General features: G+C 32.2%; 3 protein-coding genes across 5 annotated transcripts in view; 1 reads left to right on the top strand and 2 right to left on the bottom strand.

Moving 5' to 3' along the window:
• Window positions 1–206: 206 nt before the first annotated feature.
• Window positions 207–1,118, bottom strand: LOC114331303 (mpv17-like protein). The gene is made up of 2 exons (XM_028280828.2): window positions 703–1,118; window positions 207–634 (listed from the first exon to the last, which is right to left on the bottom strand). Exons 1-2 carry the CDS (start codon window positions 967–969, stop codon window positions 311–313), a joined length of 591 nt encoding a protein of 196 aa, XP_028136629.1. The 5' UTR covers window positions 970–1,118; the 3' UTR covers window positions 207–310.
• A 1,780-nt stretch (window positions 1,119–2,898) lies between these two features.
• Window positions 2,899–13,947, top strand: LOC114331309 (COP9 signalosome complex subunit 6). Its single transcript, XM_028280835.2, has 5 exons — window positions 2,899–3,212; window positions 3,275–3,406; window positions 6,240–6,391; window positions 7,760–8,119; window positions 13,744–13,947. Exons 1-5 carry the CDS (start codon window positions 2,996–2,998, stop codon window positions 13,882–13,884), a joined length of 1,002 nt encoding a protein of 333 aa, XP_028136636.1. The 5' UTR covers window positions 2,899–2,995; the 3' UTR covers window positions 13,885–13,947.
• Window positions 13,948–17,132: 3,185 nt separating this feature from the next.
• LOC114331307 (uncharacterized) overlaps window positions 17,133–26,725 on the bottom strand; it is a 41,155-nt gene continuing 31,562 nt past the window's right edge. For 2 of the 3 annotated variants that reach the window (XM_028280832.2, XM_050661851.1), the window contains exon 15: window positions 17,133–24,775. In XM_028280832.2, the coding sequence (XP_028136633.2) occupies window positions 24,440–24,775 (336 nt within the window). In that variant the 3' untranslated portion in view covers window positions 17,133–24,439. The remainder of the gene's footprint in view (window positions 24,776–26,725) is intronic. The other variant, XM_028280834.2, reaches the window with a different exon arrangement.

The raw sequence follows: 26,725 nt of genomic DNA, 5'->3' as shown, positions 1-26,725 counted from the left end.
AAAGCTGCACAGGTCAGGCATCGCGCGCGTTGTTGTAACAAACGAGTTTTAGCTCAGGTACATATGTACCGTTTTAAATAATACTAAGGAATGCTTTTGCGCAACAAAAAAAGGATTTTTGTTTTAACTCAGAAAGTAAAAGCCCTCTTAAAATAAAATAAATTTATTTAAAAACACACATTTATTTATTTACAAATTTATCACAATCTATTTTATATTGATTTATTTATATTATCGCTAAAATGTAAAAATAATAGGTAGATAATACATTTATAATTGAGGTATATTTACCACGAATATTTTAATATATTCATTGGATTTTTAAAGATAAATAAGTATTCCAGAATATGCCTACGCCTTGTCCAAAAGCCACTTGATATTTTAGGGGAATATATTTAAAATTTATAAACTGTACCAAAGGCCATACTTTATAATTAGTAATTAAGATATGGAAATATTTATGCTTCAGTTCATCTTTTATTTGAAACCAGTTCTGTCCCTTTAACACATTAACTGAAGTAATCATTACAGGTAACAAGGAAGGAGCAAAAAGTAACTGGTCTATTGCTACTCGTTGTAATAACGAATATTTGGACTTTGAAAGAAGTCTGTACCATACTGAAACTGCAGGTCCCTTAAAATAAATATGTTTTATAATAATTATTATTGATCATTTAGATAAAAAAAATAATAAATTCGTACCACTACAGAAATTCCAATAAAGCCAAATCGTATTGTTCTTTCAAAATCGATTGTGTCTGTTTTTTTCTCAACAACAACTTGAGCCACTAGATCTCCAGTGGACATTAAAGTACCAGCTTGTACTACATGAACGAAAAAATAGTTTTTAAATAACCTGGATATTTTTCGAAACGTTAACATTTTAAATAAAGAATTTAAATTAATTTGTTGAGTAAGGTTATGTAGATTTTCTACAGAAGCTTTAGACAAGGATAGAGCTATTATCATCCCAGCTGATCTACTCCAAGGGTAGCCGAAATAATGCTATTAATTTAATATTACTTATTCTTCCAATGTAAATTAACATCTAAAGATCAAAATATTTAAGGTGTTTTTTAAATTTTAATGTCAATTAACTTAAAAAAATTATAAGTACGTCTTTGTCTATCCTTATCTAATATTTTAATACAGCTTTGACATATTACAGCACTGTTGCCAACCTTCAAGCAAGCGTTTTCTCTGAACTCTGAACTTTCCCACTTTAATGAAATAAGGCCTCCCGTTTACATATTTAGGTTTATATGTAACAGAAATTGTAAGATAATATAAGGATGTGTTTATTTTCAAATTCTATGTTATTCAACGAGCAGGTAATTATGGCTATTACTCACGATTATGAAGTTTGAGGTGACGATGCAGCAAAGCAGCAATGCTTGAGCCACTCTGCAAGTTTGTGTCTGAAAATAGTAAAAATACTTAAAAAAAATAACAATCTAATAACGTCACATAATCTTTTGAAGAAAGACTTCTGTGTAAAAGGTATATTTATTAAAACCCCAATAAAGGGCTACATTAAAAGACAGAACGTTTTCGCTCTAAAGAGAGCATCATCTAGAGCGAAAACCTTCTGTCTTTTAATGTAGCCCTTTATTGGGGTTTTAATAAATATACCTTTTACACAGAAGTCTTTCTTCAATTTTTGTAATTAATGGTATACAGCCAGTTACGGGAAATTTTTCCTTATGGATTTTAAATAATCTTAATTTGATTTTTTTAAAATATTTTACAATAGGGCTTTTCATCGATTGTCATTTGTTTCGAGCTTCTGTCATGTGTCACATAATATTAATTTATCTACGTCATACGTCTTTGATTTGTATCATTGGTAATGCCAATAACGTATGACGTAGATATAGTAATATTATGTGACACATGACAGAAGCTCGAAACAAATGACTGTGAACGAAAAGCCCTATTTGGAAGTGGTGGATCCAGGGAGGGGCGATTGGGGGCAATTGCCCCCCTCTCAAAGCAAGTGATGGATATTTTTTTAAATTAGACATGGTGGTGAATCGGAAAACGGGCCATAGGAAACTCAATGTAAAATTTTAAACTGTTGAATTCCTGCTTCCCTAATTATGTTACATCAAAAGTCATGAGAAGTTATTTGTAGAGGATTGAAATCTGTATTGAAAACGGAAGTTGCAATTGTTCTACGATTTAAACACAATCCAAAATTTTGAAAAATATAATGTATTTACCGCAGTAGGTATGTGTGGGCATGTTAGGCCACACGTTACTATTTAACAGTGAGCACACTATTGACTAAAGAAAATATCTTTATTATTAATACTTTCTCCTTAACTGAGGGTATCTGATCAACTTTATTGTGTTTTAAACAATAAATGATAAAATAAATAAAGAAATTGACAGTTCAAATTGTTAATATAATAAATTCATTGTCACCGAATGCAATTTTATACACATTATTGCACTGTGTGTGGCGTAACTTTGGCGTATTTCTCTGAAAATTGTATTATATTTTTACAAAATTTTGAATAATTATTGTTCGTAGAACAGTATTTTTCAATACAGATTTCAATTCTCTACAAATAGTTTCTTATGACTTTTGATGTAAAATAATTAGGGAAACAGGAATTCAACAGTTTAGAATTTTACATCGAGTATCCTATGGCCCGTGTTAAGGTATATTAAGATTTTAAACCCGGTGACCACCCGGTATATTAAGATTTTAAAAACATTCATTTATTTTTACAAAAATTTAGCCAATCGACCCCCCTCTTAATGATGCTGGATCCGCCACTGATTTGGACTGGAGTAAACATTTTTTTTCCCTTTTGTTAAAAAAGTTTCCTTCCATTTGGCAACACTGTATTACAGTGTATTACAGTGACAGCTGATTGATATTGACATTGACAAATTGACATTTCAATTTCAATGTTTTATTTCTGATTTTCGTTTGCTGCTTTGTTGTTTATACATATTGTAAAAATACAGCTAAAAACTTTTAAAAATGAGCGAAGCCAAGGAAGCAATGGAAGTTGAAGTGGAAACAGCCCCGGTGGCTGAAAATTCAAAATCTTCCATGGAGGTAACCACAGATACAGGCAAAAATGTAATGGCCCCGGGAGCTGTTGGATCAATCACTTGTTCCCTTCATCCTCTTGTAATAATGAATGTATCAGAACATTGGACTAGGGAAAGGGCCCAAGAAGGAGCTGTGCAACAAGGTAAATTACAATTATTGAGGAGATTAATGCCTGTTTCATAATATTATATCTTTATATTTTAGTCATTGGAGCTTTGATCGGCAAACAAAAGGGTAGAAATATTGAAGTAATGAACTCATTTGAGCTAGTATTTACACTTATAGGAGGTGATATAGTTATTGATAAGGATTATTACAACATGAAAGAAGAGCAATGTAAGTAGTTTCATTAATAACTTATGATTTAATTGTTGGGTAAAGAATGGCTGTGTATATTTTTATGTTTTATTATGTGGTCATGTCTTCTGTTGTAGTAGTTATTACAATCATTTTATTTGATTTATATCTGTTTTAGTTCATTCTGTAAAGCCTAGGCACTATAATCTTTCTTGGTTTATTACAATTTTTTTAACACTTAATAGATACAGTCGAACCACCCAACACGAACCCCCCTAATCCGAATGTTTGTCAAATCAAATCAAAAGTGAAAAAACTTTAAAATGCAAGACAAAAACTTAACAACATTTTTATTATAGGTACAGAGTAAAACCAGAAAATTGAAGAATGTAGGATTAATAGGACTTTAACATTTAAAATTTCTTAAAAATAAATACATACTTTAATATGTAGTGCTTATAAAGGTTAACCAAACTTAACTTCGGTTCTCTTACTTAAGTTGAGTCCAAAAATATTGTCCACACTCTTGCGAGAATGTTTTGAACTCAAACTCAACGACAATGAAAGCTTTGAATTACTATTGTTTGTTTTTTAACCAAGAGGAATGATTCAAATTTACCGCGGCATAATGCTTATTTCTAATTGTTCCAACCGCAGGCAAGTTTACTCCACTGTTATTAAATTTTGACACTAATGACATTTATAAAATTTTGGCACTTCTGTCATTTTATAGGTTAATTAAGTATATCAGCGATTTTTTGTGTTTTCTGCATTATTCCTTTAATTTTTAGATTTTTAGTCTACTTTTATATAAAAACAGTTGTTTTTAGAACTCTTTAGCAATGATTTAATATAATATAATATATGTATGGATTATCATCGAAAGGTGATATGATCAATGAAAAAAGAAGATGAATTTGGTGACTTTTCTAGTAACTTTGTTGGGTGTGAATCTGTCTTTTTAGTTTACTCCTCTTGGTTAAAACATCAACTATAGTTAGTCTAACTTTCAGATAATCTGAAATTTTCGGAATCCGAACAGGCTTTAGTTCGGATTTTTGGGGTTCTACTGTATCTCTTACTATTCTTCTTCTTTATTTTCCTTCCTTTTTTTATTTATTGTTTTTAAAATAATTGACAATACAGCGGACTCTCTCCATAACGAACACGGATATTATGAGGTTTCGCTTATAACGAGGTACGCTAGATATCCCATGAAATTCCTATTGAACTATAACACCTGTATAACGAGGCATAATTGGTTATAACGAGGAAAAATGAAATCGGAAAAAATGTTTTTTACCTGTTTTTAGCGAAGTAATGGTTATAAATAAATACTCCAACTGCTTGTATATAGAAATTCCAAACACCCGTGTTATTATTGAGTCCAGTGGTGTAATAAACCGTGACCAGACACCTCGTAATGTGACAGTTCGTAACCGGACAATTCGTAACAGCGACAGTTCGTAGCGGCAGATAGTGCGTAAGGGCTCCAAAGGATGATGAATAATGTTGTAGAAACATGTAACAAATTTTGGAAATCTCATGTTTATACAAAACTGAACATTATTACGTAATTAAAAAAATGTGCAAGTTCCCTATTAGAGGCATTTGAAATGTGGTGCTACCGACATATGTTGAGGGTCTTAATATATACACCACACAACTAATATACCGTAACTATTCTCCCGAGGCTAAGAAAAGACAAAAAATTATTAACACTATAAAGCACAGAAAATTGGCTTACTTTGGCCACATTATGAGTAATAATGAATACCAACTTCTACAGTTGATTCTACAAGGTAAGATTGAGGGCAAGGGATGACCTGGATGTAAAGTATAATATCCTGGTTGGCAAATCTTAGGAAGTGGACTGGTCTAATGCCAACTGATTTATTTTGAGCTCCCGTGAATAGAATAAGATGGGTCAATGTGGTCTCCAACAGCTCTAGAAGATAGGCACCTTTAGAAGAAGAGAATATTTCTATAATATTCGTAGAGGTTACCATTAAATATAATTGTTACTTCAGAGACCTTATATATAATAATTTCTAAAAAACCTTATAACGATGGCTTAGTGTGAAAACCTCGTATCTCATTAAATTACAATTTTACAGGAGAGGCAAAAAACTGATTTTATGCATAATATAACCTAAAAACAAAAATTACGTTACATATTTTTAATTCGACCACATTGAGACAAATACCTGATATTGGCACAGAGCTAAAAGTGTTAAATGTTGCTATTAAATTGGAAATACAAATATTAACTATGAAAAACACGTAAATATCCTTGCAGTATATATAGCTTTTGCCTAAGTAACTATGATAACCTCGTATATCTTGATATACGTGTTTTTCATCTCAAATGAGGTTGTGTTTATTATTATTTACGAGGTTTTCATTTTTCATAGCTTATTACGCACCTCCAAATACTAGGTCGATACAATACAAATCTTTTGATTTAAGGTTCATAAAATGTTTCTATATGCCGGACTATCTTTTATTGTTCACAAAAAACATTTCTGCAAGTCGAATCTCTCAAACAAACACTCCAAATTAAGTACCAAATTGTTGGTTATAAATATACGTGGTACTCACACTAAATCAAGAGAGCAATTGATATATGTGGTTTCTTTTTTCTGCTGTAGAAAATAGTCTAGTGTATTTGGATTTTTTCTAACAGTTGGAAATGGTGAGATACAAGGTTTTCAAACTAAAACCACCAAAACGTCATTTTCGAAAAAAAAAATGAGATACGAGGTTTTCACACTAAGCCATCGATAAGGTATATTTTTGTAATGATTTTTCCTTATATTACTTAGGTACTTTACGTTAATTTGATATAACAGCATATTTAATTATTTTCTAGTTAAACAAGTCTTCAGTGATTTAGATTTCATTGGCTGGTACACAACAGGTGACGCCCCAAGTGAAATGGATATCAAGGTCCACAAGCAAATTTGTGAAATCAATGAGTCTCCCATTTTATTGAAGCTCAACCCTTATGATAAAAATATTGAAGTAAGTAATGAATGTAGTGAGATACTTAACCCTTTGCAGTCCCCTTTTGATTTTCACCTCAGAAATCGTTTTATATAAATCAAATTTATTAATGTTTTGAACTTTGAGAATGATTTCTGTATCAAAATAAACTTATTTTCAAATTGTGCCTTATTGTCAATAAACATAGTAAATTGCATTAAGAAGCCACAAGAAAAAAGCATCATATAAAATTATTTGGCAACGTCGTCAAAGTAACGCAAAGGTAACAGGTTGTATTGTATTATGACTCATTTTGTTTAGCATTTCTTGAGCAGCCATTTACGTATTTAAAAATAAGATATTTGGTATTTTCCAAATAATATTTTTGAAACCATATTTTCGTTTAGATTTTTTTGGAGGTAGTAGATGTGAAAATAAAAATTAGTTCTATAAAAATGAATTACAACGATAAACAATGACAGAATAGGGATCTTGCGCATTTTTTTCATTACATAATAATGTTCAGTTTTGTTTAAAAATGAGATTTCCAAAATTTCACGCTTCAAAAACTTTTAATAACTTAGAAATACAAATTTAAGGTCTTCTGCGGTATAAAATAGTTCAAACGACCCGTGACGTCACATAGTTTTATAATATTGTTATGATTATGGTTATATTTAGATACATTCTTCTTCTCCTTCTTTAGTTTTGGCCTCCACCTACTTGGATATTTGGCCAGCTCATCGTCGCGGAATAAGTGAAAAATATTTATATTCTAATGACATTTATCGTATGTCATTGTAATAATATATACTAGTTTGTTGAATTGGAGTTTGATACAGTTTTTGAAGGAAAGGAAAGAAGGTTTACTATGGAAAATAAAACCATTTTGTAAAAGTACAAGTTTTCTATGAATAGTTCAAACGATCGAAAAACACTTGTGACGTCACATAACTGTATTTTCTACTGACGTTTATAATGTCTAATTTAAAATTACATATATACAATTTTGTTTACTTTGTTGGTACAGAATGTAAACATATAACCCTATAACCAGATGACGTCACAACGCGTTTTGGGCTGGCTGGTATAATTTGAATTTTTAATCGTCTTTAGGGGCCAAACGAAAGACAAACAAAACTTTTTTATCTTTGATACATGTTTTAAATTATGTTGTTGTGATTTATAACATTTTTTTCAAATTTAAAATTTTATGTAAGTTCCCTATTCAATGTTTTAATCCAAATTTGTCATAGGCCACCCTGCTTCTTACATAAACCATGATTTTATATTATATCTCTTTTAGAGATCACATTAAATTCTGCTATACCAACCATAAACTTTTACCCAGCATGTAGTGTAGAAACTAGCAATACACACTTTAAACAATACATTTTTAATTTTCAGCATTTACCAGTAAACTTATACGAATCTGTGATAGACTTAGTAAATGGTGAAGCCACAATGCTGTTTGTCTCTCTTACATACACTCTAGCAACTGAAGAAGCAGAACGAATTGGTGTTGACCATGTGGCCAGAATGTCAGCAACGGATTCTGGTGAGAGTTCCTTAGTTGCAGAACATCTTACTGCTCAGCATAGTGCCATTAAAATGCTTCATTCTAGAGTTAGATTGGTCCTGGAATACATGAAAGCTGTGCAGAGCGGACAATTGCCGAGGAATCATGAAGTACTTAGAGATGCCTTTTCTTTATGCCACAGATTGCCTGTTATTGATGGTTCAAGGTTTAGACAAGATTTTTATAATGTAAGTATTAGAATATGACATCATAGCATTTACTGCTGGCCGCCTAACGTTAATCTTTCGTTTGTATTGTTGCTCTTGCTAATTTTCAAAGGGCCTAGCCGAGTAAGATGATGAAAAATGCCCCCAACTCGATCGAATTCTATATAGGTCACCGTTTAACACATATAGAGAAACTCACTTTCTGAAATTTTTAGCCCCCTAGGTGGTCGCGTGACCCACCTAGAGTCTAATTAGGCTTTTTATGTTTTTATTTTTTATCTTAGCCGCATCGAGAGCTAGCGAAAAACTTTAAATAAAAAAGTTGTAAGTTTCAAAAAGTTCTGTCCAAATTTTTTTTTAATTTTTGGCGGGAAATTTAAATTTTAGCACGATTTTAAAATTTTAAATGAGTATAAAAAAATAACTAAGACATTCGTTTTTACGAAAAAAATCTATAACGTGTATTTTTGCATAATGTTTCACCCTGAATTTTTTCAGATTTTTAAAATTGGTGAAACGTACTTTTAAAAATAAAAAAACGCATTTTTTTGTTTTTTTTTCTCTTTTTGATACAATTTTATACATGGTGTTTAAAAAAAGGTAACACCGTCACTAGGATAGATAAAAACTTAAAAACAATTGGGGTTTGCTTAATAAACATTTTTTGTAATGCCATCCATTTGCAAGCTACAGGGCGTTGAAGAAAACAAAATTTTACACATTTTTTACGATTTTGCTGAAACTACCAGCAACATTGTAATACAATTTGGCAGGTTTTAAGAGGTAGTTATTGTGCATTTTTTGACATACAATTAAGAATTTTATATTCATCAGTGGCGCGCATACGGGTAATGGTCAATTAAAAAAAAAAGATAGTACGCCACTGACATATTTCAAATTAACAATATTTTTGAATTCTTCGTTGCATTTGTGACAAAAAATCTATCTTCCCTTTTTTTATACGATGCGCCGTTTTCATGCAAAAAATAAAATATCTTAATACTTTCAAAGTATTCGAAGATAACAAAGAGTTCGAGTATAATACACTGACCGGCACAAAAAACGGCCACCCCAATAAATGGGTAATTTTTGATGTCTTGAATTTCCTAAACCTGTTGTTCGATTTAAGTGAATTTTTTAATGTGTTATAGCCTTATTCTTTAACAAAATCGTTGTAATAATATTATTGCTGGACAGGTAAACTATCATTGTATACCGGATGTACCAATCAAACTGTGTTTTATTCTCAAAGTTCACCACACCCTATGGAATATTCTAGCATTTATAAAATACTGAAATTAAAACTCAACTGTAGCCTCTGGTTTTCTTAACATTTTTTTTTATTCATTCGCTTATGTTGGATAATAAGGGTGTTCCTAAATAAGTGCGACAAACTTTAAGGGATAAATCTGCATGAAAAAATAATGGCCGTTTGCTTTATAAACACATATCTGCAAATGCTTCGTTTCCGAGATACTGGATGTTGAATTTTTTTACAAACTGACGATTTATGTATTTCTCTAAAATCGGTTGAGATATGAAAATGAGATTTGGTAGGTTTTAAGAGACAGTTATTGTACATTTTTTGACATGCAATTAAGAATTTTATATTCTCCATTGCGCGCATACGGATAATATGACGGGTAATATTACCCGCATGCACGCCAATGGAGAATATAAAATTCTTAATTGCATGTCAAAAAATGGGCAATAACTGTCTCTTAAAACCTACCAAATTTCATTTTCATATCTCAACATCCAGTATCTCGGAAACGAAGCATTTGCGGATATATGTTTATAAAGCAAACGTTCATTATTTTTTCATGCAGATTTACCCCTTAAAGTTTGTCGCACTTATTTAGAAACACCCTGTATTAATGAAGAACATGGCTAGTTGTTAAAGTACCTAACTTTTTTATTATCCAACATAAGCGAATGAATCAAAAAACAGAATGTTAAGAAAACCTGAGGCTATAGTTGAGTTTTAATTTCAGTATTTTATAAATGCTAGAATATTCCATAGGGTGTGGTGAAATTTGAGAATAAAACACAGTTTGATTGGTACACCCGGTATACAATGATAACGAGCGATCCACAATTATTGGGATCAAAGCTAGCCGTGCAAAAAATTACGTATGTCTTGTTTTAATCTTATATCATTGGTTTATCAATTAATTTTGATTAACATTATAAAACATAAAAAATCAGTCAAAACCTTTAACACAGAACTTTAATCAAAAATAAAAAGAATTAACAAAATTGTATGTAACAATAATAAATAAAATCAAACAGGATGTTGTATATGTCCACCATCGACATCTCTACATAACCTAACTTTTCTTGTTAAGTTGACGTACACTGCAAAGTTGACATAAACTGGAAAGTATATCTGAATTAAGAATAGACATGCACTGTATAGCTATCTCTGTCGTTCAGAGCCACCTATGGTGACAATAATTTTGGATCACACGTTAGTTTACCTGTCTAGTAAGAATATTATTACAGCGATTTGGTTTGGGGGATCCTTTAAGAATTAGTTATTGTGCATTTTTTGACATACAATTAAAAATGTTATATTCATCATTGGCGCACATACGGTAAATGGTCTGAACTTTTTAAAGAAAAAAGATAGTACGCCACTGACATATTTCAAATTAACAATCATTTTGGATTCCCCGTTCCATTTATGACAAAAAATCTATCTTGCCATTTTTTCATACGACGCGCGACGCGCCATTTTTATGCAAGAAATAAAACATATTAACCCTTACAAAGTATTCGAACTACTATGTTAAGTTTCTATACATCTACACTGACCGGCACAAAAAACGGCACCCCACAAAATGGGTAATTTTTGATGTCTTGAATTTCCTAAACCTGTCGTTCGATTTAAGTGATTTTTTTAATATATTATAGCCTTATTCTTTAACCAAATCGCTGTAATAATATTCTTACTAGACAGGTAAACTAACGTGTGATCCAAAATTATTGTCACCATAGGTGGCTCTACACCCGGTATACAATGATAACGAGCGATCCACAATTATTGGGATCAAAGCTAGCCGTGCAAAAAATTACGTATGTCTTGTTTTAATCTTATATCATTGGTTTATCAATTAATTTTGATTAACATTATAAAACATAAAAAATCAGTCAAAACCTTTAACACAGAACTTTAATCAAAAATAAAAAGAATTAACCAAATTATACGTAACAATAATAAATAAAATCAAACAGGATGTTGTATATGTCCACCATCAACATCTCTACATAACCTAACTTTTCTTGTTAAGTTGACGTACACTGCAAAGTTGACGTAAACTGAAAAGTATATCTGAATTAAGAATAGACATGCACTGTATAGCTATCTCTGTCGTTCAGAGCCACCTATGGTGACAATAATTTTGGATCACACGTTAGTTTACCTGTCTAGTAAGAATATTATTACAGCGATTTGGTTAAAGAATAAGGCTATAATATATTAAAAAAATCACTTAAATCGAACGACAGGTTTAGGAAATTCAAGACATCAAAAATTACCCATTTTGTGGGGTGGCCGTTTTTTGTGCCGGTCAGTGTAGATGTATAGAAACTTAACATAGTAGTTCGAATACTTTGTAAGGGTTAATATGTTTTATTTCTTGCATAAAAATGGCGCGTCGCGCGTCGTATGAAAAAATGGGAAGATAGATTTTTTGTCATAAATGGAACGGGGAATCCAAAATGATTGTTAATTTGAAATATGTCAGTGGCGTACTATCTTTTTTCTTTAAAAAGTTCAGACCATTTACCGTATGTGCGCCAATGATGAATATAACATTTTTAATTGTATGTCAAAAAATGCACAATAACTACTTCTTACCAGCCAAATTTTATTACAATGTTGCCAGTAGTTTCGGCAAAATCGTAAAAAATGTGTAAAATTTTGTTATCTTGAAAATGGATGGCATTACAAACATTTTTTATTAAGCAAACCCCAATTGTTTTTCAGTTTTTTATCTATCCTAGTGACGGTGTTACCTTTTTTAAACACCATGTATAAAATTGTATCAAAAAGCGAAAAAATACAAAAAAATGCGGTTTTTTATTTTTAAAAGTATGTTTCACCAATTTCAAAAATCTGAAAAAATTCAGGGTGAAACATTATGCAAAAATACACGTTATAAATTTTTTTCGTGAAAACGAAGGTCTTAGTTATTTTTTTATACTCATTCAAAATTTTAAAATCTTCCTAAAATTAAAATTTGCCGCCAAAAATAAAAAAAAAATTTCGGACAGAACTTTTTGAAACTTACAATTTTTTTATTTAAAGTTTTTCGCAAGCTCTCGATGCGGCTGAGATAAAAGATAACAACATAAAAAGCCTAATTAGGCTCTAGGTGGGTCACGTGACCACCTAGGGGGCTAAAAATTTCAGAAAGTGAGTTTCTCTATATGTGCTAAACGGTGGCCTATATGGAATTCGAATCGAGTTAAGGGTATTTTTCATCATCTTACCCGGCTAGGCCCTTTGGTTTTTTTATGTTAATAAAGAGTCTTAATATTTTGTTCTATCTGTATCTACTATATCTTAATATTTGGTTCATTATCCTTTCTAAGTCTTCTAAGTTGTCGACTATTATGACTGTGTCATCGGCATACCTAATGTTATTAATTAAACTTTCATTCACTTTATGTCGACTGTCTGATTTACCAAAGCTTCTTGTATGATTTCTTCAGAATAAGCATTAAACAATAACGGCGACAGTATCCAACCTTGCCTGACCCCTCTCCTTAAGAGCACACAGTCGCGATCAACAGGTAGCAATAAACGCGGTCCAAGATTGCGAAAGTTCTGCGAACTTTCAAAAGTGAGGCAACAGTGCGTCGGTAATTCGACACTGACAGTGACGTTTATACTATCAAAAACAATAATTTTTATACACACAGGCGCGACATGTTGCCAAGTCAGTGACGTTCGATTTCTTGTTATAGATAATCGATTTTTAGTAGTTCCAATGTGACACAACGCGGGATAAAAAAGTTTATTTGAAGAAAGTGTATTTTTTTGTCTTTCTTAATGGCCGTACAGGCTGTTTTTTTCAATATTTTATTTAGTTATATAGTAATTTCCACATACTAACATATTTCTGAAATTGGGCTCTGTACCGAGATTCTTTATTATATTACGAATATGTGTGCCAAATATCTCGACAAAATATTCAAAATTAGAGCCGCAATCTTGGAACGCGTTTGTTGCTACCTGTTGATCGCTACTGTTTGCTCTTAATTTAAAAACTCGATTTTTCAAGTACTTTTTCAGCTTCTTTTTCTGGGCCATAGGTGTAGTATGATTCACAAAATAGAGTAAATAAACAGACCAATAACTATTGAATGTGTAACATGTGTGATCCTTTCCCTTGTTTCACACGCTAAGAATTTGCACGATGATATTTCAATACTGGCTTGAGCAATCCTCTGGTACCTATCTCATTACACAGCGGCTGGAACGTTCGCTGAAGTCGCTGTGTAATGAGAAAGGTACCAACGGATTTCTCGAGCTACTATTGGAATGTCATCGTGCGTTCCAACCATCGCACGTTCAAATTCTTAGTTTGTAAAACGAGGGTCAATGTGAGCTTTTAAATGAATTTATTTTCTTTCAGCAATGCAATGATGTAGGCTTGATGACTTACCTAGGAACACTAACAAAAGGCTGCAACGATTTGAACCAGTTTGTGACAAGGTTCAATATTCTCTATGATCGACAAGGAGTGGGTAGGAGAATGAGGGGTATATTTTTTTAATTCCTAAGAGCACTAACTGTTGTATTATTTATTAAAATTTAATAAACAATCCTATAAATACAATGTCTTTCTTAAAAATAAGTTGTAAGAAACTGTCTCAAGTTAAAAAAAAATATATATGTGTACTTATATAACTTTAAAGATAAAGTAGTCAAGGGACAAAGGGAGGTTCCGTGGCCGATTAAGGTTAATGAGATATTATCGCTGATTTTGATGTAGTTTGATTCCTAATCTTCAACATGATAATTCTAATTTTTGGGTAGGAATTTGTTATTAACAATTTAATTGTTTAAATGCTTATAACTAATAAAGATGTACCCTTTTTTCAATTCATGTTTTGTTTCTTAAAAAAAAAAACTTTGAGAAATTAAAATTGGTCCGTTAGAGGCCGAGATATTGCAAATTTTTTGTAAAAAAATAACGAAGTATCAGGCATTTTTGCTTATAACTTTGTGTTTGCTTAAGGTAGAAAGATGTAAAGCGACTTATTTTAAAACTATGATTAAAAGTTTAAAATAAATTTTGAAAAATTAAATTTCCATGGGTCAACTTCAAACTACTGTATTGTAGTATCAAAATGAGTTTAGTAAAGCTCAGTATGTTTGTTTTCTATCGTAATATATTCCTCATTAACATGATACTAAAGTTTTTGATCTCTGACCACCGAAAAATCGTTATAAACAAATTTAAGTGTTATTTTATACCTAAATCGTATCCTATAACCTTATAACTTCAAAAAAATGTAATGAAAAATCTTTTAAAAAAGGTATAAATTTTTTTTATTAAAATCCCTTTAGGGGCTACATCACAGAACGTTCTCGATTTTTAATAAAATCATAATCAGTGTTAAGAACAGGTTAATTGCAAGCTGAGCCACCAAAGATATACCAGGGTGAAAACCCTTTAAATTGTATAAAAATATGTTATAATCTCTTATTTGCTTAAAGTTCCATAGGATGGATAATATTTATAAAGAATTAGACCCTTGGGCACAGTATGACTCTCCCATCACGTGGGTTGCAAAGCTAGTAGATGTGTAGCTAGTAGAAATTAGGGAAGATAAATATGGTACATATAGCTGTTTTTTTGTTCGTAACTTGACATCAAATTATCCTATTTTGAAACCGCAAACACTGAAGTGTTCCCTTAGACCGGCATTTTTCATTGCTATAATACATAATATTGCACCGTGTCTCTTCACCGGCTCACGCGGTCTGATGTAAAATTTACCTGTGAGACACACCCGTAAGTTTACCCGGTCCGGCAAGATCACAACACCGTGAGACAGCATCTGTCTCACGCGGGGCTGAACGTGTTAAGCAAATATGCGATTGCAACACATTTTTATACCATTTAAAGGGTTCTTACCCTAGCATTTCTTTGGTACCTCAGCTTGCAATTAACCTGTTCTTAACACTGATGGTGATTTTGTAAAAAATCGAAAACGTTTTGTGATGTAGCCCTTAAATGGATTTTAATAAAAAAAACTATATTTACAAAGGATTTTTCATTAAATTTTTGTGATTGACGGTATACAGCCAACTACAGAAAAAATCTTTCTTTTCCTTGTGGATTTTATATAACTTTGTCAAAAATTAATAAAATATAATTTTTCAAAATTCATTTTAAAGCTTATAATCGTAGCTTTAAAATGAGTTGCTTGAAATATTTTTACGTTGAGCAAAAGCAAAGTTATAAGCTCTGAGCTTCGCTGGTATCGCTAACTAGCGGATTACTAATGCAACTTTCGCCGAAAATTTTTAAATTTATTATTTAATTTTTATCGCGTAATATTTACAACGCAAAAAATGTAATTAAATCGTAATCGATTTTTTAAGATTTTGCTAGTCATTTTGACGTTCTATTGATGAAATATAGTTTCTTACTTCGGATACTTTCACAATTATCGTGTAGATGGCGCTTAGATTAATAGATAAATGTATAATTACATATTACGAAATATTAAAAAAACTTAAATTCAGTATTTAGAACGTAAGTATATTTAAGGTAAAAATATATACCACAGCTTTGACCAACTAATATTTTTTCCTATTAATGTTTTTAATTTCAATGTTTTAAATTAATCACTTTGACATTTATGTCAAATTTCCAGAACAAGTTCACTGACTTGTCACTACTGGCGCTCACGAACTTTTAAGTATCCCCTCTACGTACGAGCTCACAGCGTATTCGCGGTGTGCAAGTACTTGGAGGGGATACGAGAAACGATCGTGCGCGAAGAGGAGAAATCTTGCAACTTTCTTAAATAATTCATATTGTCAATTGAAATTGTCAAATTGACGTATATTGCATACCTACTGTCATTGAAGAAGAAAAATTATATGTTGCTCACAATATTGATATGATATGCAAATATTATATAAATATAAAAGTATATTTAATTAATTGAATTTTGCTTGCCGTACTGCATTTTAATAATTAATTTTATTTAGTACATACAATTGTTTACCTTTTAATTACATAACCTAAATCTTACTTTTTCTTATAATTTTTTTTGGGCCACGGCCTTGACAATTATCCAGCAACCAGTACCAATATAATTGGCCAATATAATTAAAAGTGCGAAAAAAGTTGCCGAGCTATGAAACCAGGTGTCGCTTTTCCGAACTTGCACGGTCCCAATAAGCAAAAATGTCTGATATAGTGGTTATTTTTTACTTTTTAATAACTTTGCATTATCTCTGCTACCAATGGATCGATTTTAATTTTTTAAGTTTGTTTGGTTTGATTTTTTTAAAGAAACAAGACATTACACATGACTTACTAAGGAAGTAAAACTTCACTTGTAGGTATATGGTATATAAATTTATTAACATTTTTATCTAAAATGATCCAAATTGGATTGAAGTGGGTACATCTATAGTACAAAAAACACACAAACGTTTTCGGACCAATCAGTCCATCATCAGGTAGAAACCTAAAATAAGCAAACCACTGTATTAAAAAAGCCAAGATGAAATTTTGACTTAGAAAGTTACGAAAAATTAAAACATGTGGTTACTTACTTTAGATCCAAAGTAGTTGGAACTAGCTACATAGTTAGGTCAAAAGACTTTACTTTACTTATTGTAATATTAAGGTCTTTTGACCTAACTATATAGCTAGTTCCAACTACTTTGGATCTAAAGTAAGTAACCACATGTTTTAATTTTTCCTAACTTTCTAAGTCAAAATTTCATCTTGGCTTTTTTAATACAGTGGTTTGCTTATTTTAGGTTTCTACCTGATGATGGACTGATTGGTCCGAAAACGTTTGTGTGTTTTTTGTACTATAGATGTACCCACTTCAATCCAATTTGGATCATTTTAGATAACAATTTTAATAGATTTATATACCATCTACCTACAAGTGACGTTATACTTCCTTAGTAAGTTTTTTATTATGGTATACAGCCAATGAGAGGAATCTTTTCCTTTATATATTACATTACACATGCTTTAGAAAAAAGGTATATCTTTATTAGTTCCTTAGGTATAAGCATTTGACCAATTAGATTCTTAATAAAAATATTCCTGCCCAAAAATTTGAATTATCATGTTGACGATTCGGATTTAACGGGTCAAAATACATAAAAATCTGTTGTAAAATCTCATGGAGCCCAATCAGCCACGAAACCCCCCTCCTCCATTTCCCCTAGACTAAAGGTATTTCTGAATGTTTTGAAAGGGTTTTAAAAGTAATTAAAATCTGGAAAACTCTGAGCACTTGTAATGATGTTGAAACAGTGATTTTAGTAATATTAAACATTAAAACTGATGAGTGTAGTAAATGGATTGTATTTTTTGTTTCAATTGGTCATTACAGCGATTTAGGTACCTACTTAAAATTCACATCTTTCTCAATTTTAAGGCAGATTCTTACTTCCAAAAATATTCATATAAAAGTGGGAAGACCGTGCTTATTTCTGACTCTTGAGTACAGGCACTGGCTATTTGAACATATACAGGGTGATTTACATGTACGACTATCAAAAGGGGCTACTTTTACTGGAGGTAAACAACTTATTCAATTTTTATGACAAAAAATTATTATTTCATAGTTATCAAGCTGCGGAATTCATTCCCAATATAATTTTATATGAAAGAAAGTTAAAATTTATTGATTCTTTCTTGACAATCTAGAAAAGTAATTTGAAATAACAGGTGTGGCTAATAAATAAAAAAAGTGTCACTATTACGCTCCATGCATAAACAATAATAATGCTATTTACTGGGTGACAAGTGACACCGGTAGACGTCTGGTGGAGACAACTGATCTAGTGATAATTGATCAATTTATCTTCTTCTGGTTCCTATCCGTTTCGGATGATGGAAATCATATTGGCAATCATAACCTTGCTCGCTGCGGCTCCAAACAGTTCCGTTGAGGTCTTCTTAATCCATGCTCTCAAATTCCGCAGCCATGATATTTTCCTTCTACCGGATCCTTGCTTCCCTTTGACTTTACCTTGCAATCGACTGCAGCAGGGAGTCCATTGCCAGATACTGCAATTTTATGCGTTATCAATTATAGACCATGGTTAAAAATGCTTAAATTACTAATATGGCTATTAAAAAATAGGGGTTGGAGATATAAGGGTGAAAACTAAGGGTTGCATGTGTATTTTTTCATGCCACATAAAAAAGTAAAATAAAAAAATTAGGTATTTTTCAAATGTCAATAAATAATGCATTTAAAGACCGACTATAGTTCTTCATCATCTTTGTTAACAGTAAAAAATTCTAAATAAATTTGAACTGGAACTTATGTATTTCACCCTGTATTATGTTTTGTATAAATAAATGAAATCGAAAATGTACAAAAATATACAAATTTGAAATTCACTGGCAAACTATTACATCTGAAGGTACAGAGATAATTTTACTCATTCAGATTAATTAATTTTATGAATGAAATATAGAAAATTTCAGCTCTTCAATGTTCAACTCAGTTCAGTTGTTAACTACCGTCTGTAATGTGAGGACATAAGGTGTTCAACCCACATGGGGAGTCAGATGATGACTAATGCTAAATCTAGGACAATTATTTCAACCATCAATGTTATTTAAACTCGACAGTGTAAATTTTCTTATAATTATAATATTTTTAAAGGATTTTTACTCTAATATTTTTTAATTTTGGTGGCTTAGCATGTTCGCATCCTGTTCAGCACTGATGATGGTCTTTTCAAATCGAAAACGTTCTGATGTGGCCCTTTAAGGGACTTTTAATTAATAAATCGCCTGTACCTTTTATAAAGGATTTTATTGAATAGAATTTTTTGTGATAAATGGTATACAGCAGCTACAGGAAATCATTTTCCTTGTGGATTTCTATAATAGTCTAAGATCCGAATAGGAGGTCAAAATGTACCCATCTGCTTGCCGGATGAAACATTCTTTTTTGTTAAATTTCATACAGAGACAAATATTTCTAGCATGGGTTGCCTATCAAAATCGTGTCATAGCTATCCTTAAGGGGGAGCCGAAGGGGTTGAAATCAATATTCCAAACGGAGGTTTTTTTGAAAGTATGGTAGAATTATTTTATTTTTAAATTAAATAGGCATATTCAGTACAATTCATAGATTACTCAAAAAAATTCAAGGAAAAATACTGAAAAATAAGCCAAGGTGGACATCAGAACTCATCATTGAATCATGGTAAACAAAAAATTCAAAAAGATTTTATTAGCTTATGAGTTTCTCAAGGTAATGCTGTCAAGTTTTTTTTTAGTTTTATCTAATTTTGACTTTTTGATACCACTCAGAAGTCAAACCAACGAATTTTTTTTTGTAAAAAGGGTGAAAATTAACATATTTATTATTGTTAAATGAAAAATAAGCATACAACAAAAAATATTTAGACAGCTTTACCTCAAGGAATGTCTAAAGAAAATATATACAAAATTCCAAGTGGTTCGGTCAGGTAGTTTTTTAGTTACAATGTCTACAGCCTTTGAAAAAAGGAGTTTTGAGGAAAACGTGTTTAAAGTATTGTCAACTTTTATTTTCAATTTCTTTTTTGTCTTTCAAATCGTAAAATGATGCACACTGGAATATCTTTTTGAATCGCGGAGTAATTTACAAAAGAAAATAAAAACAGCTGTTGACCGTTATTCACTACGTTCAAGCGTGCTGGCGCGAACCTGCTGCAAATCGAGTGGAAGCTAGGGCTATTTAATATTACCTCCCTGCCTCCCTACCTTCGACTTGTTTTATAGCAAGTTCGTGCCAACGCGCTTGAGCGTAGTGAGAAACGGTCAACAGCTGTTCTTATTTTCTTTTGTAAATTACTCCGCGATTTAAAATCATATTCCGGTGTGCATCACTTTACCATTTGACAGACAAAAATGAAATTGAAAATAAAAGTTGACAATACTTGAAACGCGTTTTTCTCAAAACTGCTTTTTTCAGGCTGTAGACATTGTATCTCAAAAACTGCTTGACCATCTCACCTGGAATTTTGTATATATTTTCTATAGACATTCCTTGAGGTAACGCTGTCAAGATATTTTTGTTTTATGCTTTTTTTTTGTTTAGCAATGATAAATATGTTGAATTTCACCCTTTTTGCAAAAAAAATCTTTCTTTAGGTTTCTGAGTGATATCAAAAAGTCAAAATTAGATAAAACTAAAAAAAATTAATGCACTCGTGGGAGTGCCGACAGAAGTGAAAACTTCTTACGAAGCAAGCCCCATCGGGTACACACTCTATCCCTTCTCCAACCATTATAACTTCGGCCAAACTTATACGCAATTTAACCTATAGTATATAAATTACTAATATCTTCCGTGTCGATAACGATCGCGAGTTCATTGCTTTTTCCCCATCCAAAGAGAAGTGATCCTACATCATATACGCATTGGTTGCATCCTATACTATTTATATATACAGTGGAACCTCGATAAGTCGGCCCCCGATAACCCGGACCGATTTTCATCAGACAAACATTTTAACAATAAAAATGTATGTATTATGTTAAAACATTTTATCTGTAGCCTCTTCTGGAATGTCTTAAAAATATCGAGTTTCATTGCTAAAACTTCGCTTTGACCATAATATAATATTTGAGAGATAATGTTAATCGACTGTCTTTTAAAAAATCATTTTTTAAACAATGGTCTTTTAAACAATGAAAGAGCCACTGTTCTTAAATAACATAACATTGTTCCGATGGCAGACGAAATTGACACAACCGAAATTGACTGAGTTTTTTTACCTAGAAATGAACAATACTCTATACCAGCGTTTCCCAACCGGTGGGTCGCGACCCACTAGTGAGTCGCGGGCGGATTTCAGGTACTATACTCTATACAACTATAGGTAAGTTAGATGTGTACTGTGCATATATATTTCATGTTATTTTAATTATACCGGACTTTATCTATAAGTATACCGTATTTTATTAATTTTTACCATGCTCTCCGGCTAACCCGAATCGGCCGCGGTCCCGATTAATCCGAGTTATCGAGGTTCCACTGTACATACACATAATACATAAACGTACAGAATTTATTTCGGCGAAGCGATGAAGGTCACGAATTCAATGCTTTTTCCCCATCCAGAAAATGCACAAAATCGCTACAGAAGTTTTCACTTCAAAAATACTTTAAACATTAATCACTTATAATGATTGGAGTAGGGATCATGTGGCCCCTTATGCGCTTGCTTCGCAAGCTTCTTAGGGTACACACGCTATCCCTCCTCCAACCATTATAACTTCGAACTTATACATACGCAATTCAACCTGTAGTATATAAATTACTAATATCTCGCCGCAGCAATGACGGTTGCGAATTCAATGCTTTTTCTCAATCCAAAAAAGTTCTATACCTATATTATACACGCGTTGCGTGCATCCTATGCTATTTATTATATACATACACCTAATATGTAGGTACCACAAACGCGAAAATTTCAAACCAATAAGCCTGTTGCCACGTCCGTACAGAATGCTTGCCAAAATAATTACTAACAGGCTATCAAATAAATTCGATAGTTACAAGCCTGTTGACATAGTACCATAGAACACCTACAGACAATAACAACACTTATCGAAAAGTGCAACGAATACAATGAACCTCTTCATTTGGCATTTGTGGATTACAATAAGGCATTCGATTCCATAGAACTCTGGCCGTATTAGAAGGAATGAATAACGCAAGGGTTGATTCTAGATATAGAATACTCCTCAAATACATAATATACGACAATGCAAGTATGCAAATAAATGTATCAGAAGGTCTAACAACAAGCAGAATAAGAACGGAGAGAGAAGTTAGACAGAGGACAAAAACAAATAAACCAAAAGTGATGACAAATCAATATATCACAATCGACTTAGATGGAAGTGATATCGAAAGTGTCGAAATATATATATATATATATATATATATATATATATATATATATATATATATATATATATATATATATATATATATATCTAGGTCACACGATCAAACTAGGCAAACAGAATCAAGCGGCAGGAATAATTAGAAGAATCTGAATGACTTGGGCAGCAGTAGCAAGACTCAGTGATGTGTTGAAGAACAAAAAGATACCAATAAATCTAAAGAAAAGGGTATTCAACAGTTGTATTCTACCAATTATGACCTATAGAATGGAGGCGATGACACTTACAGAGGTATCAGCCAATAGATTGAGAACGATACAGAGGGCGATCAAACGAGCTATGATAGGGTATCTCTGAGGGAACATATACAAAATGAGGACGTGTGAACCAGGACGAAAGTGGAATATGTAATTGGAAGAATTGAAATGCAAATGAAATGAAACTAGGTAGCACACGAGACACGACAAAACATCGAAAGGTGGACGAGAAACATTTTACGTTGGAGACCACGCGAGCACAGTCGTAGTAGAGGAAGACCACAAAAACGATGACTAGACGACATCAAGGCAAAAATGGGGAGAACTGGCACCAAATAGCACAAAACAGAGAAGAATTGAGAAGTCATGGGGAGGCCTTGTCCAGGAGTGGATGCTAACAGGCTGAAGAAGAAGATAATATATATACATACAAAATTTATTTCGACTAAACGATGAACGGTCGCGAAATCAATTCTTGATCCCCATCCAAAAATAGGTGTTATACCAGTATTATATACGCGTTGCGTGCCTTCTACACTATTTATATACATACATATAATAATATACATATACGTACAACATTTATTTCGCCGAAGCGATGACGGTTGCAATGACGGTCGCGAATTTAATGCTTTTTTCGCATATAAAAAGTGCACAACGCCCTTAAAGAAGTGTTCACTTCAATAATATTACTATTATTATACGTAGGTACATTAATATACGTACAAAATTTATTTCGTCGAAGCGATGACAGATGCTAAATCAATCCTTTCTCCCCATCATAAAATAGATTTTACATTTATCTTAAATTTAAATACTTCTACACAATTTATATATACATACACATAATAAATATACGTACAAAATTTATTTCGCCGAAGAGATGACGGTCGCCAAAAAAATCCTTTTTCCCCATCAAAAAATAGGTTTTACATTTATTTTAAATGTAAATACTTCTATACAATTTATATATACATACACATAATATACATACGTACAAAATTTATTTCGCCGAAGAGATGACGGTCGCGATGACGGTCGCCAAATAAATCCTTTTTCCCCATCCAAAAATAGGTTTTACATTTATTTTAAATTTAAATACTTCTATACAATTTTTATATACATACACATAATGCATATACGTACAAAATTTATTTAGCCAAAGAGATGACGGTCGCGATGACGGTCGCGAAATAAATCCTTTTTCCCCATCTTAAAATATGTTTTACATTTATTTTAAATTTAAATACCTCTACACAATTTATATATACATACACATAATATTATAGCATAAGCGATGACGGTCGCAATGACGGTCGCGATGACGGTCGCGAATTCAATGCTTTTTCCCCTGTCCAAAAAGTGCACAACGTCCCTAAAGAAGTTTTCACTTCAAAAACTTGACAGCGTTACCTCGAGAAACTCATAAGCTTATAAAATTTTTTTAAATTTTTTGTTTACCATGATTCAATGATGAGTTCTGATGTCCACTGCAAGATTCATTGTATTTTGAGGTGTCTTTTAAAAATTTGCCACCGTTGGCTTATTTTTCAGTATTTTTCCTTGAGTAATCTATGAATTGTATTGAATATGCCTATTTAATTTAAAAATAAAATAATCTACCATATTTTCAAGAACAAAATTTGTTTGGAATATTGATTTCAACCCCTTCGGCCTCCCCTTAAGGATAGCTATGACACGATTTTGATAGGCAACCCATGCTAGAAACATTTGTCTATGTATAAAATTTAATAAAAAAAATGTTTCATCCGGCAAGCAGATGGGTACATTTTGACCTCCTATTCGGATCTCGTACTATAACTGAGTCACACAATATCAATTCCTTGTTTTTGTTTTTTATTTTATTTGTTAATTTATTTTCTCTGTACCTCAGAACTTCTCGCAAGTATATTTTTATTGTAACAAATAACATTTTAACCCTACACTGTTCTCTCCATACCGATCAGCTCCTCAAACAAAGTCCCACTGAGTTCCTTGCCCTGTATAACCCTATTCGAATACCTAAGAGCCGCTTCTGCCAAGTCTCTCACCGTCCATTTTCTGTCGATCAGTATTCTGCAGACCGTGTCTAATTTGGCTAGCTGTTGATGGCCGTAAGTGCAGTAGATCAGTGCTGGAACGCCTGCTACGCTGGCAGCCATCCACTGTATGATGACTTTTAACTGGACATCACCTTTGTGGGAAGATCCGCAGCCCCAGTTGCCTGTGGATATGGGTTTCAGGCCGTTTTTTGGTTTCTCGGATATTTGTGACAGCTGGAAGCAAAAAGAGTTTTAAATGTATAGATTGTATATTCACTGAATGAAGAGCAAATTTTTGATACAGTCAGTTACAAAAAGCAACATGGTAGGGAACGAAAATCAGGTTCAGTGTTCAAATATTAGAACTGCCGATAGGAATAGGAAAGTCGAGCAAAGTTTATTTGATATCATAGTCAATTTACATACACAAAATAATTTATCGCTTTGCAAGAGCGAGAACTATTAGCTTGTAGCAATGGCACCTTTATCGCTTGCTGGTGGCTGGCCATCTCGCTCGCTGTATAATCACATCCCCACTAATAACCTACCACTACCATCGATTTGCGTTGGAGAGGAATACCGACCATAAGTATAAAACGCCGTGAGTAACGACAGAGAACTAAGTTCGATTCGGAATATTGATCTGGTAAGATCTTCTAGGTCCGGGTCTCTTTGTAGATCAGAGGCCACCGTCCTTTTTCCAAAGACCTCGAAGAAAATTTTGTTCCAAAAATCGGCATCTAGTTTTTGTTGCACGAAAATCTACTCTTTCATTATTATGCTCAATAGATCTTAGCTCCTCATTCGACCGAACATTTTAACCTGGAAGGTGTAGATCAGTCACAAAATATCAGCTACAAAAAGCAACATTGTAATAAACGTAAATAAGTCGCAAGTATTCAAATTTTAGAACTGTTGATAAGATTAGTAAACCCAACCAAAGTTAGATAAAGCCCAAAACACCGGCATTTCGGGAAGAAAAAATCGGCTAGCAAGGATTTTAACAAAAAATGATTACCCATTGTCATTTATAAACAAGGAATTTCACCAGATTGAAGAAAGGAAACAACAAAACACCACAGGCAATCCAGAAACACTCAAAGGAGGGATTCAAAGATAACAATACCACATGCAAAGGGCATATTAGAAAAATTAAAAAGGGTATTAAATAAGTACTTCATAACCACATTCAAAACAACCAATATACTGAGATCTATCTTGTCAAAACGAAATATAACAACACACAAGGAAGATGAAAGAACTGCATCTATAAAATACCGTGTGAATGCAACAATTTCTATGTGGAAGAAGAAGTGTTATTGCTGTTTTTATTTGACAGTTCCACAGTAAACAAGGACGTCCTCTTTTTAGATGGACCATATAAGAGATAACATATAATAAAGTATAGCTCCATTACTATTGGTCTTAAAGAAAATTTAAGAAAACAGTTTTGTTTATTTTTTCAAAAGGTACATTTTTGTTAAGTAAAGTTGTTTTGATAAAACGAAAACTTTTAGAGTTATTAGCAGAAAACTTATTAAAAACATTGATTTTTTCGATATACATAAAACTAACACTTTCGAAAGCGAATAAATCGAAAACTATGAATTTTATCAAAAAAATTTATAGAACGTTTTTTGCTTAGAATGAATGTTTTTACCAACTTATGCGGTCAAAATATATTAAAAAATTTCCACCCCCGAGATGGGGTGGCAACCACCCCATGGTAAAAGCCCCTTCCGGCATCATATAGATTTTGATCCTTGGACTATCCACTACTTATTCTCAAATTTTCAAGCAAATCGATCCATTCTGTAAGAATTGCGTGGTTTTGTCATATTTTAAGCTTCATTACTTGGACTATTATAACTGTTCACATTATTGCTGGCTTTATTTTTATTTGATAATACTGTACGACAGAAAATTCACTACACTTATACCTTTTAAGGATTTTAGAGCATCCTTTAAACCTAAACAGTCAGGTACCCACTATAAAATGTTAGAAATAATTAGATATGGAGTTCTCTAGATAGGCACGTAAAAAATAACTTAAAAATATCTCTTATAAGGCATCCATTCACGTTGAAATCGATATCGATACATGTCGCAAGTATCATTATCGCGATACAAACCTCATACCGTATTTGGCTGTCTCAGTATTGCTGTATCAGTATCACAACTCTC

Source organism: Diabrotica virgifera, chromosome 1 (genome assembly GCF_917563875.1).
Source record: "Diabrotica virgifera virgifera chromosome 1, PGI_DIABVI_V3a".
Taxonomy (NCBI): domain Eukaryota; kingdom Metazoa; phylum Arthropoda; class Insecta; order Coleoptera; family Chrysomelidae; genus Diabrotica; species Diabrotica virgifera.
This window is presented reverse-complemented; position numbering and strand designations above follow the sequence as displayed.

Excerpts from the sequence above, each read along its gene's own strand:
- LOC114331303 (XM_028280828.2), bottom strand. The coding sequence starts at position 969 with ATGATAATAGCTCTATCCTTGTCTAAAGCTTCTGTAGAAAATCTACAT. Across the intron at positions 635-702 it reads TTATTGGAATTTCTGTAGTG|GGACCTGCAGTTTCAGTATG; the intron begins GTACGAATTTAT and ends ATTTATTTTAAG.
- LOC114331309 (XM_028280835.2), top strand. The coding sequence starts at position 2,996 with ATGAGCGAAGCCAAGGAAGCAATGGAAGTTGAAGTGGAAACAGCCCCG. Across the intron at positions 3,407-6,239 it reads CAACATGAAAGAAGAGCAAT|TTAAACAAGTCTTCAGTGAT; the intron begins GTAAGTAGTTTC and ends ATTATTTTCTAG. Across the intron at positions 6,392-7,759 it reads CTTATGATAAAAATATTGAA|CATTTACCAGTAAACTTATA; the intron begins GTAAGTAATGAA and ends TTTAATTTTCAG.